At 43.8% G+C, this 21,055-nt stretch overlaps 1 protein-coding gene across 2 annotated transcripts in view; it reads left to right on the forward strand.

Moving 5' to 3' along the window:
• WDR17 (WD repeat domain 17) overlaps nt 1-21,055 on the forward strand; it is an 811,699-nt gene that overhangs the window by 346,703 nt on the left and 443,941 nt on the right. For both annotated transcript variants that reach the window (XM_069244628.1, XM_069244620.1), the window contains exon 15: nt 10,740-10,870. In XM_069244628.1, the coding sequence (XP_069100729.1) occupies nt 10,740-10,870 (131 nt within the window). The remainder of the gene's footprint in view (nt 1-10,739; nt 10,871-21,055) is intronic.

Here is a 21,055-nt window from a genome sequence, read left to right on the forward strand (position 1 = left end):
CCTGGGTCATTTCCAACACACTGAATCAGTAAGGACCTTGGTACTTCTAAGGGAAACCTTTCCTATCTTTATTTACAATAGGGTAAAGGAGATGCCAGCAATACATATATAACATTTGAAATAAGCAACTTTTCCTCCATCTTGTACTCTGGTCCTGGCTGTGGGCCTCAAAAATGCAAACTGCAGGCCTGTATTACTTATGCACAGCAAACTATCACATCGAGCACACATGCACATGTACAACTCAAGGGATGTCATGTTCAACATACTGGGTTCATTGTGAACAGTGGAACTATATATGAATGGGCCTATAAGTGCATATTGATGTCTCACAGGTAAAAGCCAGTAACTATAATTCACCAACCATGGTATGCTGCCACCACTGTGTTTGACGCATGAAACCATCAACAGGATCTCTCTCACTATGAGGGTGTGCTTGGTGTGCCTCTCCTGGTTCGGGGCTAGGTCCAAAACCTTCAAAATCATTGTTAAACAAACATGCCTAGGTTAATGGATGCACACAAGATTAGTGTGTGCCTTGACTAAAAATAAAAACAGGCTCACAGGTATGCAGTTCAGGCACGCAGAGCAAAGGAAACACACATACATTAAGCAGGGGACAGTCCCAACAGTTCAGTTTCTACTGATGTTAAAGGGCATGTTCAAGTTTGCCCTGGAGATGTTTAGGGAACCTGTGATGGCCAGGTAATAATACCAAGTATGGACAAGAAGTACAAACCATCCAGTAGTGAACCTTTCTACATCAGAGGCTAGGTTCCACCCAAATACCTAGTCATGCACACTGCTCACAAGCAGGCTTCTGTCCAAGCCCAGATTATGTCCCCCCAACTGAAAAGAAGCTGGACACAGCTGGGCAGCATGGAGGGTATAGGGGTGGTTACCCACTGGTGCATAGCTAATCCTATGGGGCTCTTCTTCTATTTTTAGAGAGCCCTGTGTGAAGAATTGCAGGAGCCGGTGAAGCATCTCCCTGAGAAGTTCAGGAAAAGGGATGAGGAGATAAGATCCAATGACAAAAGCCTCTCTAATGCTACCATCCTTTTTGCCTTTGATGCTGTGGACACAGTCTCCCGAGGGGTTAGCACTGATGTCCTCAGATGCCATGCCTGGCTCTGTACCTCTGTGTTAAGCTGGAGGTTCAACAGCATCCCATCAACCTCCCTTTGACAGGAAACAGGTATCTAGTCATTAGGTTGATACTATGTTTGAGAAGATAAAGAAGGACTCTGATAACAAAAACAGATGTGTGGGTCCTTTAAATGCTGGCTTCCAGTGGCTCCTTTCAGAGGCAGCGGCCTCAAGGAGGTGCCAATCCACTTCCCCTGATCCCACTCATTCATATCAGAGGCAGCAGCATCCTTTCCACAACCAGACGGGCATTAATACATCAGGGATGCCTACAGGGGCAATAGCAACAAAGGCAAAGAGAAGGGAGACTCCAGCAAAGGAGTGTAGATCTCTGAGCAATGAATTGCCCCACCAGCCCCTCCATACCTCTACCCTCCCAATCACATGTAACCTGTTGGGGGGAGAACATAGGATTTCTTCTCTTGTTTAAAGGAAATCACACCAAATCAGTGGGAAATGGTGGTTCGCCACAGCTGCCTAGAGCTACTCAAACCCCTTCCCACATGACATCCCAAACACATACCATCAGCAGAGGACTTGTCAGCCTTCCAGAGGAAGAGGTCCAGTCATTACTCGACAAGGAGCCATTGAAAATGTATCCCCGCTCCTCTGGGGCAGGACTTCTACTCCCTTTACTTCCTCATCCCCAAGAAGAATGGCTGTCAAAGACCAATCTTAGACATCAGGCCTCTCAGTTATCCTGTCCAAACATTTTCACAAGACAGCCCTGTAGGAAGTCACCCCTTTGCTCTGATTAGGTGGCGACTTGATGGCGCTAGACCTGAAGAATGCCAACTGTCACATCCCCATTCATCCAGCCAACCAGCACTGTGAGAAAGTAGCCTCTTTCTTGCCTTGTTACCCCCACTTTTGGCCTGTTTGTGAGTGTATGTCAGGGTGTTTTCACTGTCTCACTGGTATCCTGCTAGCCAGGGCCCAGTGCTCATAGTGAAAACCCTATGTTTCGGGATGTTTGTTATGTCTCACTGGGACCCTGCTAGTCAGGACCCCAGTGCTCATAAGTTTGTGACCTATATGTATGTGTTCCCTGTGTAATGCCTAACTGTCTCACTGAGGCTCTGCTAATCAGAACCTCAGTGGTTATGCTCTCTCATTTCTTTCCAAATTGTCACTAACAGGCTAGTGACCAATTTCACCAATTTATATTGGCATACTGGAACACCCTTATAATTCCCTAGTATATGGTACTGAGGTACCCAGGGTATTGGGGTTCCAGGAGATCCCTATGGGCTGCAGCATTTCTTTTGCCACCCATAGGGAGCTCTGATAATTCTTACACAGGCCTGCCACTGCAGCCTGAGTGAAATAACGTCCACGTTATTTCACAGCCATTTACCACTGCACTTAAGTAACTTATAAGTCACCTATATGTCTAACCTTTACCTGGTAAAGGTTGGGTGCTAAGTTACTTAGTGTGTGGGCACCCTGGCACTAGCCAAGGTGCCCCCACATTGTTCAGGGCCAATTCCCCGGACTTTGTGAGTGCGGGGACACCATTACACGCGTGCACTACACATAGGTCACTACCTATTTGTAGCTGCACAATGGTAACTCCGAACATGGCCATGTAACATGTCTATGATCATGGAATTGCCCCCTCAATGCCATCCTGGTATTGGGGAGACAATCCCATGATTCCCCGGGTCTCTAGCACAGACCCGGGTACTGCCAAACTGCCTTTCCTGGGGTTTCACTGCAGCTGCTGCTGCTGCCAACCCCTCAGACAGGTTTCTGCCCTCCTGGGGTCCAGCCAGGCTTGACCCAGGAAGGCAGAACAAAGGACTTCCTCAGAGAGAGGGTGTTACACCCTCTCCCTTTGGAAAAAGGTGTTAAGGCAGGGGAGGAGTAGCCTCCCCCAGCCTCTGGAAATGCTTTCATGGGCACAGATGGTGCCCATTTCTGCATAAGCCAGTCTACACCGGTTCAGGGATCCCCCAGCCCTGCTCTGGCGCGAAACTGGACAAAGGGAAGGGGAGTGACCACTCCCCTGACCTGCACCTCCCCTGGGAGGTGCCCAGAGCTCCTCCAGTGTGATCCAGACCTCTGCCATCTTGGAAACAGAGGTGCTGCTGGCACACTGGACTGCTCTGAGTGGCCAGGGCCAGCAGGTGATGTCAGAGACTCCTTCTGATAGGCTCTTACCTGTGTTGCTAGCCTATCCTCTCACCTAGGTAGCCAAACCTCCTTTTCTGGCTATTTAGGGTCTCTGCTTTGGGGAATTCTTTAGATAACAAATGCAAGAGCTCATCAGAGTTCCTCTGCATCTCTCTCTTCACCTTCTGCCAAGGAATCGACTGCTGACCGCGCTGGAAGCCTGCAAAACTGCAACAAAGTAGCAAAGACGACTACTGCGACCTTGTAACGCTGATCCTGCCGCCTTCTCAACTGTTTTCCTGGTGGTGCATGCTGTGGGGGTAGTCTGCCTCCTCTCTGCACTAGAAGCTCCGAAGAAATCTCCCGTGGGTCGACGGAATCTTCCCCCTGCAACCGCAGGCACCAAAGAACTGCTTCACCGGTCCTCTGGGTCTCCTCTCAGCACGACGAGCGAGGTGCCTTGAACTCAGCAACTCTGTCCAAGTGACTCCCACAGTCCAGTGACTCTTCAGTCCAAGTTTGGTGGAGGTAAGTCCTTGCCTCCCCACGCTAGACTGCATTGCTGGGAACCACGTGTTTTGCAGCTACTCCGGCTCCTGTGCACTCTTCCAGGATTTCCTTTGTGCACAGCCAAGCCTGGGTCCCCGGCACTCTAACCTGCAGTGCACGACCTCCTGAGTTGTCCTCCGTCGTCGTGGGACCCTCTTTCGTGACTTCGGGTGAGCTCTGGTTCACTCCACTTTGTAGTGCCTGTTCTGGCACTTCTACGGGTGCTGCTTGCTTCTGAGTGGTCTCCTTGTCTTGCTGGACGCCCCCTCTGTCTCCTCACGCAATTGGCGACATCCTGGTCCCTCCTGGGCCACAGCAGCATCCAAAAATCCTAACCGCGGCCCTTGCAGCTAACAAGACTTGTTTGCGGTCTTTTTGCATGGAAACACCTCTGCACGACTCTTCATGACGTGGGACATCCATCCTCCAAAGGGGAAGTTTCTAGCCCTTGTCGTTCTTGCAGAATCTACAGCTTCTACCATCCAGTGGCAGCTTCTTTGCACCCATAGCTGGCATTTCCTGGGCATCTGCCCACTCCCGACTTGATCGTGACTCTAGGACTTGGTCCCCTTGTTCCACAGGTACTCTCGTCAGGAAATCCATCGTTGTTGCATTGCTGGTGTTGGTCTTCCTTGCAGAATTCCCCTATCACGACTTCTGTGCTCTTTGGGGAACTTAGGTGCACTTTGCACCCACTTTTCAGGGTCTTGGGATGGGCTATTTTTCTAACCCTCACTGTTTTCTTACAGTCCCAGCGACCCTCTACAAGGTCACATAGGTTTGGGGTCCATGCGTGATTCGCATTCCACTTCTGGAGTATATGGTTTGTGTTGCCCCTATCCCTATGTGCCCCCATTGCATTCTATTGTGACTATACATTGTTTGCACTGTTTTCTATTGCTATTACTGCATATTTTGGTATTGTGTACATATATCTTGTGTATACTTGCTATCCTCATACTGAGGGTACTCACTGAGATACTTTTGGCATATTGTCATAAAAATAAAGTACCTTTATTTTTAGTATCTGTGTATTGTGTTTTCTTATGATATTGTGCATATGACACTAGTGGTACTGTAGGAGCTTCATTCGTCTCCTAGTTCAGCCTAAGCTGCTCTGCTAAGCTACCCTTTTCTATCAGCCAAAGCTGCTAGACACCTCTTCTACACTAATAAGGGATACCTGGACCTGGTGCAGAGTGTAAGTACCCCTTGGTACCCACTACAAACCAGGCCAGCCTCCTACAAGCACTACCTCTGCTTTCTGGTAGGTGGTCACCCTCACCAATTTAAAGTGCTTCCCTTTCAGGTTACCACTGATGCAGTGGACTTCACAAGGTGCCTACCAGTGCCTGCCAGTGGTAGCTGCACAGTTAAGTAGAGGGGCATCCCCTTGATCAGCCAATCTTGTATGATTGGCTGATCAAGAGCTCACACAACCATCAATGCCTATCCGACATCCAAGCTGCGATCTCCTTGCTTAACAGTCTGAAATTCACTATAAATGCTACTGAGTCACAAACAATCCGTGAAGATCCAGCTCTTCCTGGGATCCATTCTCAATGCAGTCACAGGCCAAGCCTACTCCAACCCGCATAGGATGTTGTAATTTTAGCAGCTCTTACTTCTTTTTCAGCCCAACCATCAAGTCACAGTCACAACTTTGTATATCCTAGAGATGATGGCCTCCTGCATCACCATAGTACCCTACCCCCAGCTCCATATGCACTCTTTGCAGGAATGCATATTGGCTCAGTGGTCAGAATCAGGTGGTCTTTAGGAAAATCTAGGTTTAGTAAAGGTCAGCACCCATTTTCCTCTATAGTGGTGCAACAACATCAATCTGTTGGTGTTCAGGCCTTTCTGGGACCCCATTCCATGAGTCACCATTACCGCGGATGCCTCTCTCGACAACTGGAGGACGCATCTTGATGATCTCACAGTATAGGGGTGTGCCCCACCCCCATTAATAGGGGCAGCACATCAACCTCTAACTGTTAGCTGTACACCTCACTCCCAAGGCCTTCCTTCAAGTCATTTGGATAAGGTAGTCCTTACCAAGAAAAATAACATTACCTCCATATATTACCTCGAAAAGCAGGGTGGCACACACTCTTGCCTGCCATCAGCACTAAAGCAGGATACCTACCTCTGGATTCTCTGCCACTACTTACACCTTCTGGGACTAAAGAATGACTTGGCAGACCTCCTTGGCTGGATGCATCAATAAGGCTGTGATTGGCACTCTCTACCTGCAAGTTCTACTCAGGTACCTCCAACACAGGTGTTCGCCACTCCTAAAAATTAAAAATGCCCACATTTCACCTGCAGGTTCCCACTCCTGCAGTTCATGGGCAGTTTACACTATTGATGAACTAATCAGGGATCTTTGTCTATGCTTTTCTTTATCATTTAACTTGGGCCCCCCATGCGGGTCAGATAGCCTTGTTACCTGACACTCTTTGAGATGTCCATCAGATCCCACAAGAAGCTCTGCAACAGGCCAGTCCTCCTCAAATGCAACAATGCCACATCAGGGACCCCGACCTCAGGCAGCTCAATCTAGTATTCTGGCATCAGAGTTGTTAGAATTTGGTTACCTGTGTTTTGACATGAATGCATGGATACAGATCTTGCACGCCTATCATACAGGCTTGCTATGCAAAATGGAAGAGCTTCATCTCCACCTAAATCACATTTTGATTTTTTTTTTATTATGTTTTGTACATTTACACAATTTGAGTTTTTTCTGTCTGGTGATAAATAGAATATTTATTCAAGGTATTCCTAGTGATGAACAATTATCTTTCACACAGTTATGAGATTTAGCAGACAATTAGGCAGCAGTACCTCTAGTATGTGTATTGAGGGCTACTAACCATTATTATGTTATTTAAATAGCAGGTGTGTCTTGTGTTATGTTTTAATACTATACAGTATTCTGTTATGCATGTATAAGGAGCTTTAGGCAATGTGATCGGCCTCCTTGTACTGCCTCATCAACAATTTGAGGATGTTTAACAAAGTTTCCATGTTTTCTCTATTTTGCTCCTTGTTTGGGTGAATGTACACATTGGTTAATTACAGTGGGGTATTAACACCGTTTAACTCCTGAGGTTCCAACTTAATTGGCAGCAGCCAGTCTTTACCGAGATCGATTTGTTTGATAGCCCAATTGGTTTTGGTTGAACATAATGTAGTGAGGCCACCGTTGGATGCCCACATTTTTGGATCTTGACTGTGGGAATGCCTCTGCGTCTGTTACCATTTGCTTCAAACCATGGCAATTCCAAGAGCATATGTAGAGGCTGTCCTCTATGGCAGTTTCCCGTCTAGTTCTTTGGTCAGGACCAATTGCTGCTGTGGACCATAAAGGAATGCCGCTCTGCCTGATTCCAGATTGGAGGCCTGCCAATAAATACTTGATGGCTACTCCACTGAGGAAGTGAACTTTGATTCCTTACTATAGTTAGATTTTCTCGGCTGCTTAGACTCGCCTCCGTTCAAACTACTCCTTTCAACACTGAGGACCCCCTCACCCTATCCGGTAATAGGGGGTAGGATATCAACATAGTTCTTGGCTTTGTAACATAATGCCCCATGATATAAAGGTGTCCTGGTACGTCAGGATTTGGTGGCAGTGACTGGAGAGGCCCAAGATGTACGTGTTGCCTCATTGTCTCTGCGATTCGGGTGCAGAACGAACTCCACTGTCTGCAGCTCAGTTGTAGTGATATTGGTTAGGAGCCGAATTTCATTTATGAGCTTGATGATTGTTCCTCTATTCAAGATATCAAAGGCCCCTTTTGAGTTGTACTGGGGAATAAAGAGGAGTTTGTGGTCACTCAAAGCCTCAATTTGTTGTAAGGTCTGACCTCCTGGTGGGCTTATTGGGGTCGGTGATTTGAGGTTGGTATTATTCCTTGTGTATTGCTTCTTACCATTGTTCGGCATGGTGTTTGCCTGTTGGACATTTTGTGAGGTCTGTCAATGCTCCATTGCTGTAGGAGATTGGATGTTTTCCCTGTGATCGAAGGCTTCCCACCCAGCATTGCCTCATCGGCTTCCTTGAGCAGGGATCTGACCGATGTTAAGCTCCACTTCCGAGTGGTTGTTAGTCGCGATCTTCTGCTGAACTGGGTTTCCACCCCGGCAGCTGTGCTATGAACTGATATCCTTAAGTGACAGATTTCGGTGAGATGGGTGACTTCTGCATACAGATACAGCTTGTGTTGGATTATCCTAGTTAACTTTTTGCATTGTGGACTGCTGCGTGGCGTGTGTGCTGCTATCCTCCAAGTCACCCTTGTGTTTCCCCTGCGTGATATTGTACTTTGCAAATGACTTCCAGATATTGTTTTGCTGAGCCACCTTGGCCTTCTTCCGAGCTTTCCTTTGTCCTTTCTTTTCCCTTTTAGTAAGAGAGACCTCATTTGCTGCTGAGGTGTTTGAAGCTTCTCCAACAATCTCTTCCTTGACGGGACTTGTTGGTTGAGTACTGGAGCTTTTGCAGCACCCAGAAGAACTCTGGTTCTGCTCCTGCTGGAAAGAGCAAATAGCCTGTGGATTTCTATTTTCACTCTCTGCGCCATTCTTTTCAAGATGATTATCGAGCATTAACCCTTCCCTCCTACAAAGCCCCTCCTGAGATCTGGGGGCTTGGGCCCTGACTTCAGTCAAGGTGTTGTTTAAGATTTCGATGATCCTGGATAAGTTGTCTCTTGTAGAAGCACATTGGCATAGCACTTGCTGGGTGTAAGAATGGGTCTGAGCCCTTCTTTTCAGGTTGTTCAACCCCTGAAGCTTCTTGTCGACACTCGTAATATGTACTGCCAAGACATTGAGTATGTCCACCTGAGTTTCCTGTTTATCTGCTTGATAGTAAATCGCTGCTGACATTGCATCCATGGTCAATAGGAGGGCCTGCCAAGAGGCCCAGGCCTCCCCGGGAACTGACCGGTCCTGCTTGAGATTGGCTTCCAAAGAAGGATTCACCTTCTCTAGACAGCCCAACACAGTGCCCGTTGCCTGATCCTGCTTTGCTAGGGCACAAAGGCGCCATGGGTTGGAGGAGGGGTGTGCCTCCATCTCTGCCAATGAGCTGCTGCTACTGGTAGTATGTTGTTTCAGAGTAGCTGTTCGATTTTTCGAATGTTCCTCCCCTCCTTGTGATATTGCTTTAGATGTTCAAAACTTTTAAACAGTTGGTACTTCGTCTTCAAGTGTTCCAAAAAGGGCTTATCATAGCTTCCACTAAACATGCAATCTGACTCTTTTGTCACCTAAGCATGCAAATGGTTGTGATATTGGAAGGATTTGTGAAATGCGTAGTCTTTTTTTGCAACTGTGACTTTTTGAGTCTAGTTTAAAGTGAATTGCACCATATTGAGTTTGGACAAGATTGCCACCTTTAAAATAACGGTTGCATGTTGAATACTTTACTGCTGGCGATCAGATATAAACCCATGTGTGCAAAAGAACAACAGTACATTGACACCAAAACATAGCCAAAAGAACCTTTTTGTCTATTTCAGTAAGCATTTTTTAAATGGCACTTAGCACTACCCACCTCGATGCAGTGTTTGCCCCAGGATTCTTCGTACCGACTGCCTCAGCTACCAATCCTACACATTTTCTAACTCTCCCCACGTCATCATGCGGCACCAGATTTCATTCATTAGTTGGGAAACAGACAAGGCATTTAGAGAAAAGGTACAATATCACTCCCTTCCTAACGCACCACAAAACATCATCAGAAAAAAACACTTTTGTTCGTAAGTTTTGGATCCTCTTTAGTAAGCACTCACATGACCAAACAGCTATTTATATTGTCTCAAAAGCATTTGACAACTGTAGGAAGACAATTGCATTGCTGTGTAAGATCAATTTGACAACATCACAAGTGGCATATTTAAACCTAAGAACCTGCATTAAAAGCATATCAGCTGTTTTTGCACTGTGGAAGGTGGAGTTCCATTCCCATAAAAGGGCAGTGGTGGCCAATGGGGACTCGTTAGGAGTCTTGGGACCACAGTAAGGGATCTTGTGTCAGCAGAAGCCGTTCAGCCTATCCTCGTCAATAGACAGCTCATATCAAATCATCAGTGAATGTGACACAAGCTAATACCATGGCTGCTCTTCAGCAATTTTCTTTCTGGTGTACATATGCAGTGCCAAGCAGAAAAGATTAGACATTTAGAAAACAGTCGTCTCAGCACCTGCTCTCGACTTCCTTGCAATTAGGGATTACTTATGGCAATCTCCTACCGCTTGACTTTATCATTCAAAAGATAGAAATACCAGACACATTAACAGGGGATATTTCTTCTGTAATGTTTGCCGAGCCGGAAGTGAACAGCTAATGAGGGACGCCAGATTTAAAAAACGAATTGATAAAGATATATGATCACACTAGGAGGTTTCTAGAAACACCTGCCTTAAATTACTATAGTATAGATTCTTGCACAACCTAATTTACTTACCTATAATTAATATGCGTGCCTCGGAAGTCAAGGTCGGCTGTCCAATGGCACTGAGTCATGCCCTGTTTATTAAATGACAAAATGAAAACCCGTTTCCTCACCAAAATTTCAAACATCAAGGGGTTAATCTTTCAGTTCTTCTCTTGGAAAAATTTTAGACTTAGGTGACAAAACAGCCTTAGTTGCTAGTCCTGGCAGTTGTTTTGTAGGGGATTGAGGTGGAGTTAGTGGAAAATGACAGGTGGCTTTGTGCAGATCCAATACTGTTCAGACTAATAGACGTAACATATTGTCTTGTTTATTCCTTTCCTGATAGAGCGCTGTTACAGACTGCATGGAAATGAAAGAGAGGAATATTTGGCCCATAGTTTGTCTCCACAGATGAGAAGGTTAATTATGAAGAACATGATGATTTATTGTGACTAAGTATTTTTCTCCTTATAGATCGTGCTATGGAACCTGGTGCTCCACCGCTCCTTTGTGGTAAAGTATCACGGGACATTAAACAGGAAGTTGATAAACTGACCTGCAATCACAGAGGAAAGAAACTAAGGTGGTTTTCAGAGTGCCTTTCGGTAAGCAGACGGTTATCCTACTAGCAAAATGCATTGTTAACAAAATGTGTGTGTGTATTGTTTCACTGAAACAACCAAAGGTTAAAGTAACTTATAGTTAGGAATTGTAATAATGTCTTACTTACCAGTAAAAACACCTTTGAAAGTCACTGAAAAAACACAAAGGTTAAACAGACCTTATAGTTAGGTGAAAGTGTAATTTAAAACATACCTTTTTAAACTACAAAAACGCTGAAACGCTGAAATTCACCAGTTATAGTTATCTCAAATAACTATAACTTGGGCCCTTAAGTAACTGTTGTACCCCAAAACTTTTCAGGAAGGAGATGAGGTAGATGACTTTTTTGGGGGAAAGTTTTGTGAAAGTTCATCAAACTAAAAAATTATCTTCCCATGGAAATGATGACTCACTTATAACTATACAACTGCCATTGTGTAATAAGTGTGTGTGTGTGTGTGTATATATATATATATATATATTTTCCTCCACATGGCCCCCATCAAAGTGCGCTCCATTAAGTCGGTGCTCAATGTCAGGGATTGGCCAGCCCTGTGAAATATTTTTCCACCAAGCGACACAAGGTCATACATGGCACACACAGGAAACCTTGTGTTTGTTGATTTATTCTTACAAAAGAGATGAATATCCCAAACTGTGTAGTTTCGGATATTCATCTCTTTTGTAAGAATAAATCAACAAACACAAGGTTTCCTGTGTGTGCTGTGTTTGACCTCGTGTCACTTGGTGGAAAAATAAATATATATATATATATATATAGATAGATATAGATATAGTCACTGAAAAAAACAAAGGTTAGAGTGACATTATAGTTAGATTAATATGTCAGTGACAACATTAACATTGTAAACTCAAAAAAACACAGAAATTCACCAGTTATAGTTAGCAGCACAAACTATAACTTGTGCCCCGGCCATGCACTGGTTATGACCTCACATAATACTTTACTCATGACATGTTCTATGACATCATTTATAACATCGCTAATAACATCTCAAATTACATCATTGATGACAGCTCTGATGGCATCACTGAAGACATCATCCGATGAGTTTGCTAGTTTGTTTTATAGTTCACACAGTGGTGATTAAATATATTACTTTTCCCACTAATTCTTTACGGCCCATGTCCAGCCATTAGTTAGTGTTTACAATACACATGTTTCTAATGCATCATAGGTATGTAGAGGTACTTAACATGTTGTACATCTTTGCAAAGAATAGTAACTGTGGCAGTAGATGATTCGTGGTTATTATGTTCCACACAAATTATTTTGGTACTGCAGAAAAACTTTCCAGCAGGGCAAATATTCTACAGACTAAATACTAAGGGCCTGATTCTAACTTTGGAGGACGGTGTTAAACCGTCCCAAAAGTGGCGGATATACCACCTACCGTATTACGAGTTCCATAGGATATAATGGACTCGTAATACGGAAGGTGGTATATCCGCCACTTTTGGGACGGTTTAACACCGTCCTCCAAAGTTAGAATCAGGCCCTAAGTATTGTGAAGCAGCCTTGAGTTATTAGACAGAATCGTCTCAGCACAACCTTTTCTACTTAACATAGAGGTGTGTGTAAACCACGTATTAAGCTATGTATATGGTCTTATTTTGCTTCAGAAAATGTGCTGTCTGTAAGGTTTTCACCACTGTATGAAGGCTGCAGGTAGTATATTCTTTAGCACCTTCAGGTATTGCTTATTTTAAGTGAATAGTTTATTTGATGTCAAGTGCTGCATGTAGTATACACTGTTCATAGTAGATACTTTTTAATACTCTGTAGTGTATTTCTCATGAGAGTTTCACACTCTGCTAACAGTCTGGTGCAAGGTAAACTCCCTCCATAGAGTTAATACTATTTACAGAACCCACTTCTCTGCATATATCACCTTTATTTCTCATTGTAGGTTTGGTGACTGTCAGGTCTTTGATACAGATAAAAGCTGTTTGTAGTATAGCATTCCTTTTGGTACAAACGTTCAGTATTTTCAAGAACCTGGCTTTCTCTGAACGGTTGTATACAGATTGAACACCGTATCCAATGAGGGTGTCCTATATATATGTGCTTGATTGTTAATGTGAACTTCACTACCAGTAAAGTGTATTGTATAGGTTCAGTGTGGCACATAACCAATACATGCGTTCTACACCTAAGGGAGTTGTTTCTGTGATGGCCTTAACAATGCATCATACTCTTCTGAGCTATTTTGTACTTACATTAGAGTAGAGCAATGTGTCCATAAGAAGCTTGGATGATGTCATCAGTGATGTCATCTATGATGTCATTTGAAATGACATTAGTGATGTCATAAAAATTTGTCATAGAACATGTCATGAGTGATGTAACATGTGAGGTCATAAGCAATGCATGGCAGGGACACAAGTTAATAGTTAGCGGAGCTAACTATAACTGGTGAATTTCTGTGTATTTTTGAGTTCAAACTGTTAATGTTTCTACTGACAGACTCACCTAACTCGAATGTTATTTTAACCTTTGTTTTTTTTCAGTGAATTTCTAAGGCTTTTAAAAAAAATAAAACCAGGTCTTTCTTATCACACCTAACTATAATGTTACTTTAAACTTTATATTTTCAGTGAATTTCTAGGTTTTTTTCAAATGTAAAGTAAAATGTTATTACTATAGGTAAAGCCAACTCCTCTCCCCACCAGATGCCTTTGTACAGGCTTGGTGGGGGGGTTGGATGCAGGGTCTGGCCTGTGACCAGACCCTGCGGCAACCCCCTACAGGCAGCCAACCCCATGCTGTACACAGCTTTTGACCGTGCGCATCAAGGAGTTAGCACTGTGGCTAAACCACTCAGAGGCAGCTAACCCCCTCACAGGCCCTAACCCAATGCTGCACAAGACCTCTCATTGTGTGCGGCATGAGATTCGTCGTAGGCAGCCACCCAAATGCAACCAACTCTAGGCTGCGCACAGGCTTTGGTCGTGTGTAGTTTGGGGTTAGCCACAGGGCCTGTCTTGCAGCCATTCTCTGCTTGCAACTCCCAGCAGGCAGGCAACCCCATGCTGCACACATCCTTTACCTGTGCAGAACAGGGTGTTGGCCAGAGGGCTTGGCCTGCCAACAGGCCCTGTGAACAAACCCACAGCAGGCTGCCAATCCCACACTGTGCACAGTCTTTGGTATACACAGCATAGCATTAGCCCCAGGGTCCCAATCCTCTGGGGCCAAAGCATATATATTAAGGGCGGGGGTAGTGCAGCCTCCTCCCCAATCCTTAATTGGACCCCATCCCCCTGCTTTTATTGTCACATATTAAATCACTCATGCCATACTCATTGACTACATTTATAATATCCCTAATCACTTGTGAAATGCCATCATTGTTGACAATACTGTGCATGATGGGGGTACAAGTTATAGTAACTCTAGGGCACAGGTTATAGTTCCTTTTAAATTCAAATGGTATATTTTACATAACATTTTTACCAAACTATAATATCCCTCTAACCATTATTTGTTCCCTGAATTTCTTAGTTTTTATTTTAATGTAAAGTTAGATATTTTTAAAATTTCTAACTATAACGTCTCTTTAATGTTTGTTTTTTTCAGTGAATTTCTAGTTTTTTTTAAACTTTACATAAAGTGTCTATCACAATGCACTGTTGGGGGGGGGAGGCTGGAGAAAGGGTCTGGCCTGGCATTGTCCATTGTGCTGTCCCTGCCAAAGTCCATGCCCATGACCTCTCATTCCAGCCCTGTTTTGCCATTATTCTGCCTCTGCTCTTCCAGCCCGTCCTGCACGGTTAGCTTACAGCCCATACCCATTTCTTTTCTTCCCTTTGCTGTTCGACTCCATGCAACTACTCAATCCCTCCATGCACCTACCCCCTCCCTCCTGCCATGCATGGTCCGATGTGCTGCCACTGCCCTCCAGTTAGCTTAGTTAGGGGCGGATCAAAAAAGTGCCCCTGCCAACTCTTCCTGCCCTTCATTGCCCATGTCTACTCCCCTGTCACTACCCTCCTGCTTAGTCTCTGTGCAAGCTTGCTGCCCCATCCCTGATTCCTCCTACACTCTGATGTCTGTGTGCATGCCCCTGCTCTCCCCTTTTTGCCTATGTTCCATGGAGCTGCAACCCCTCCTGTCTACTCTGAGTATTCAGTTGAGTATTCAATTGAGCTGCCAATTGACCACCCACCGCCCCTCCTGTCTGCCCAGCATGGTCAGGTAGCTGCTACCGGTCCCTGCCCCCTACACCCTGCCTGGTCCATTTTGCTGCCACTCCCTTCAGTCATCTGTGCGCTGTTGTGTTGCAACTGCTCCTCCTGCCCGCCCTGCGTAGTATAAAGTCCATACCCCCTTCCCATGCCTTCTGTTATCTGTGTTCAGCCCCCATCCCTCCCTCGTGCCTATTATGCTGCCACTGCCCTTCCCACTTGTTCTGTGTGGCCATCTTTCTGCCCATGACTCACCCACCTTACCTCAGTTTTCTGTATGTACGCCCTTATAGGAGCCCTGTTGTCCTCTATGGTGTGTTGTGCTTCTAGTGTCCATTCTGCCTGTCCTGCATGGCCAGCTTGCTGCTCCCACCACTCCCTCTTCCTCCTGGCCTCTGTTGTCTATGTGCAGGCCCCTATTCCCTCCCTTCTGCCTTCCATGGTCCCTTGATATGCCCTCCCCCTTACTTTTGCCCTCCATGGTCCTTTGTGCTGCAACTGCCCCTTCTGCCTTCCCTGTACGGTCAGCTTGCTGCCCCTGCCTCCTTATCCCCTGTTGTTTGTGTGCATTATTCTCTCCCCTCCTTATTGCTTTCCATGGTCCGATGAGCTGCACTGCCCTCCTGCTTGCAGTGTATTGTGCTGCCACCACTCCTGGTGCTAATCCTGTCAATTCAGTTTGATGCCCCTGCCACCTCCATCCTGCCCTCTTTTGTCCAAGCCCATGTGCCTACCCCATTAATCCTGCCCTCCATGGTCCATTGTTCCATACATACCAACATTTTGAACTTGGTAAAAGGGAGATCTTGAAAGGAAAATCTGGGGAATTGATTTTTCGAATTGGCTTACATTGAAAAAGAGGAGACTTTAGGCAAGAGATAGCTAAAATAAAGACCTTTTGGGCTTAAAAAAATTGAGTGTCTTAAAAAATCGGGAGTGGTGTCACAGCCTCTCTTGACTATCTTGCATAGTTTGATTTGCAGCCCCCTTTTTCCTGCCATCCATGGTCCGCTGTGTTGCCACTGCCACTTCTGCCTGCCCAGCATGGTCAACTTGCTGGCTCTGCCCCCTCCTGCCTACCCTCTATTTTTCGAGTCTGTGCCTTTAACTTCTGCTATAACAAAATAAAATGAGGACACATTTTCTTAGTTCTCTAATAGCATACATGCCTATGAACTCGATTCAGGTGGGAGAATCCCAATTATTTTTGTCAAAAAAGGCTTTATTTTGGCTATCTCCTTCCTGCAATGACCTCTACTTCCAAAGAAATCAATGGGGAAAATCCATTCTGCCAATTATTTTTGAGAATCTCCCACTTTCTTTTTCTAAAATGTTGGCATGTACGAAATGGCAACAAAGCACTTTTATTAGCTATCTTTACGCTTTTACCTAATCTCCCCATATCTAAAACCGAAATGAATGTATTCTCATGTAAAGCACTCCAATGCCTTTGGGTCATGTCCGTGCTAAATAAAACTGCAAAAAATAGAGGCAGATTTAAGACAAGTAGCACTGCAAAAATGTGGCCCATCATGGCATAGGAGGCAATTGCGTCAGAATTTGTGATGCTATTGATGTACTATTCTTGGCACTAACCCTGAACAGTACATAGGAGCCAATTGTAAGCAATTGTGTGCCCCTTTGAACGCCTGCTCTGAGCAGGCATTAAAAATGCTGAAATAATTGGTGCAAAAATATTTTAGATTTCTTTACACCATCATTTCTTCAGCCCCCCTAAAGGGGGAACGCCCCATTGCATTCATTATGCCTGGTGCAGGCATATTGTGGTGCAAGAGTTACAAAGTGGCACAATACATGCATTGTGCCACTTTGTAAATCCGGTGCAGCGATTTTGGCCTCATGGGGCCACATTAACATAAAAAAATTACACTAATGTGGCGTAAGGAGGCACTAGGCCCTCTTAAGTCTGGGCCTAAGCGTGACATTGGGCTATACTTGGGCTATGTTTGGGTGGTATTTGGGCTATGTTTAGGCCCTTTTTTCCTTCTGGTTGCCATCTTGGGAGACTTTTTTGTAATGAAGCTCCCAAATTTCCACATTTAGTGCAGTATCTGCAGTAGAAATTGCTTTCAGATTTCCACTTTGATTCCATCAGGTTGGCATTCAGGTGTGCCAAACTGTTGTCATAAATTCAGAATGTAAGCACTCTAGTAGCTCATTTGAATACTGTGGTAAAGCTGCAGCTGATCACTATGAAGTTAACTGGCAGTCTGCTGCTGGTGTTGAAAGTGCATGTTACTGTCTGCCTGTCGTAATGTTTTAATTAAATAGGTGAGGAAGGTATTTGAGAACTAAATTAAAATATGTCCTAATTTTGCTTCCTACAGCACTATCGATAATTTCTATGACAAAAAAACACCCTCCTTTTGTTCATTCTTAATCACATGTTTCAAGTTTTACCAGTTTGAAACAATCAAGATGGCTCCAAGTGTACCACACTTTTGTCCTAAGTAAGACTGTTAGTGCTCTAGTTGTTCATTAGCAGACGTAGAGGCTGCAGTAGAACATAGGGGGATCAAGTGACAGGCTCTTCCTATTGGAAGTACATTTTAATGAGAATTTCAGACTTTATTCTCACACTTTTTTTGACTTCCCTGTATCTTTGGCACTGTTTGACAAATCTTCACAAACTTTTCCCCAAAAATGTGCCCAAGAATCTTGTTGTGAATGGAAAGTTTCAGGATGATCTGTCAAGTGGGGGCTGAGAAAAAGGGGTGGGTAAAAAAAAATGTGTTGTGTTTTGCCCATGTTAATTTCCATAGGAGTTTTGAACACGACTACAGCCCGAACCACTGGACGGAATTACACCAATTTTGGCAGAAAAGTAGCTTTTGGTATGCAGATTACGTTTTTTGTTAATTGGTGTAAATCTGTTCAGTAGTTAAAGACAAATTAAAGGAAAACCTAATTTGTATATTTAGAGGCATGAGAACTTTACTAATCCTCCCGCTCTTGTGCAGATATCTGATTGGCTGCCAACACTTCAACCAGGAAGTGTTGGCAGCCATTTTGAGTCTTGGCTTTGGACATGCGTGGCACAGGGCTGGAAGGGTATACAGGGATGGCCACAAGGCCTGGTCACAGGTCAGGCCCTCCAGCCAACCCCAGCCATGCATGGCCAAAGGACGTGCATGATTGGGTAATTATATGGGGTTGGCTGCAGGGCCTGGCTAAAGGGTGTGCGAGGCGCGGGTTGGATGGCTATCGGGAGCAGGCAGCAAGGTCTGGCCGCAAGCCAGTTCCTGTAGCCAACCGCCGCCACAAATGGCCAAAGGCCATGCACAGCAGTAGTTGGAATAATGTGTATTATTTAAAATTAATTTACGTAAATAAAAAACCCATAGAAATTCACTGAAAAAAAACAAAAGATAGAGGGTAGTTATAGTTATGAAATAGAATTAAAAACACCGTAGAAATTCACTGAAAAAAACAAACGTTACAGGGACGTTATAGTTAAGCTCACATTTTAAAATGCACAAAACCATAGACATTCACATGTTATTGTTAGAGGTATTTCACGTAACTATGACTTATGCCCTAAGGTAACTTTAATTCGTGCCCTCGCCATGCTCTGCTAATTACCACAGATATTACAGCTCTTGTGACATCTTTTATAACATCATTGATAATATCATTGTAAAATTATTCTTTAAAAAACTGCATGGCGGGGATCTGAGGTATAGTTACCTTAGGGCATAAGTTATAGTTACTTGAAATAACTCTAACAGGCAAATTTCTATGGTTTTGTAAATTTAAAATGTGAGCTTAACTATAACATCACTGTAACCTTTGTTTTTTTAAAGTGAATTTCAATGGGTTTTTTAAATCCTATTTCCTAACTATAACATCCCTGTAACCTTTGTTTTTTCAGTGTGTGTGTGTGTGTGTATATATATATATATATGTATATATAGATAAACAACAGCAGTGTAAATATGCTATTTCTTACCTTTATTGAGTCTTGGAAAGGGCATTTCTCCCTCTTTGATGATAGAGGACTAGGATTCCAAGCAACTGAAACTCCTTCCCTGGTGTGAAGTATTTTTCGGTTAACACACAATGGGGGTTATTCTAACTTTGGAGGAGGTGTTAATCCGTCCCAAAAGTGACGGAAAAGTGACGGATTTACCACCAGCCGTATTACGAGTCCATTATATCCTATGGAACTCGTAATACGGCTGGTGGTATATCCGTCACTTTACCGTCACTTTTGGGACGGATTAACACTCCTCCAAAGTTAGAATAACCCCCAATGTAATCTAAGGTTTATGGTCCTAAAGGATGACAGGGATAGAGGGAATGAGGAAAAAAATGCAAAATGATCACAAATGTAACACAGTAATACCTAAACAAATTTTGTTTCTGTCCTGTAGTTAGTATTCAGACTGCAGTGTTTAGCAAACATATCTTCAAGCGTCTTTCTCTTCCAGGGGATCGTCATCAATAGTCAAAACCACTGAATATTCCCACCCATGCGTGGGGATCCCAGAGCATATATCAAATATATATTTAAAAATATATTTCATATATATTGTTGTGCAAATAAATCACAGAATGTAGAGAGAGAAATGTGGCCATAGTTCGGAATCAAAAACGATGTGGAGGAAAAGATACAGATTAAATTGAGGCCAGTATAACATAGAGTGGATTGCAGAAATACCACATTGTTTTAATGAAAGGAATTTGGCATGACTTGTGACTTTGGGAATATTTAAAATAAAAAATATATGATTAGAGGTTAACCACAGTAACAGAGATATTAGCACAGACCACTGTGATCGACATTCACCTTGCAGCAACAATAAGCAATAAGAGAAGTAATTAAAGTTAAAACTAGTGACTGAGATCACAAACAGACACTGAAATACTTGAAATAAGATGTGCTTAAAGTAAGAGATTCGATCGGCAGCTTATATTGTAATATATGAACTGAGATAGAAATTAAAGTTTTACTGCCATCTAGAGCGTTTAAATTGACTAACTTACTGTGAATAATGGTTGAAAGGAAAACAAAACGTGAATGGTTTATTAGAGAAATATTTGATGTAAATACCAGTGAAACTTCCCAAAAAACATGGATGCAGGGGAATATGAGAGGAACTGACTTTAAGACATTATTGAAAGACTTTGACAAAGCACGCATTATGGAAATAAATAACTGGTGGGCAAGTGTCACCCTTAAAAAATAAGGTGCATGTGCTCTCTCCCTTTAAACATGGTAACATTGGATCACACCTAATTGGGCTATTTAATTTACTTATAAGTCCCTAATAGAGTGCACTATATGTGTCCAGGGCCTGTAGATTAAAAGCTACTAGTGGGCCTGCAGCACTGATTGCGGCACCCACTTAAGTAGCCCCTTAACCTTGTCTCTGGCCTGCCATTGCAAGGCCTGTGTGTGCAGTTTCACTACCAATTCGACTTGGCATTTAAAAGTGTTTGTCAAGCCTAAACCTCCCCTTTTTCTACATATAAGTCACCCCTAAGGTGTGCCCTAGGTAACCCCTAGGGCAGGGTGCAGTGTAGGCAAAAGGCAGGACATGTACCTGTGTAGTGTACATGTCCTGGTAGTGTAAAACTCCTAAATTCGTTTTTACACTACTGTGAGGCCTGCTCCCTTCCTAGGCTAACATTGGGGCTGCCCTCATACATTGTTTGAATGGTAGCTGCTGATCTGAAAGGAGTAGGAGGATCATATTTAGTATGGCCAGAAGGGTAATGCAAAATCCTGCTGACTGATGAAGTTGGATTTAATATTACTACTTTAGAAATGCCACTTTTAGAAAGTGAGCATTTCTCTGCACTTAAAAATACATCTGTGCCTTACAATTCACGTCTGGCTAGGTTCAGTTGAAATCTCCATTGCGCATTCACTCAGACAAACCCCAAACACAGGATACTCAGCCTCACTTGCATACATCTGCATTTTGAATGGGTCTTCCTGGGCTGGGAGGGTG

This window comes from Pleurodeles waltl, chromosome 1_2 (assembly GCF_031143425.1).
Source record: "Pleurodeles waltl isolate 20211129_DDA chromosome 1_2, aPleWal1.hap1.20221129, whole genome shotgun sequence".
NCBI classification, from domain to species: domain Eukaryota; kingdom Metazoa; phylum Chordata; class Amphibia; order Caudata; family Salamandridae; genus Pleurodeles; species Pleurodeles waltl.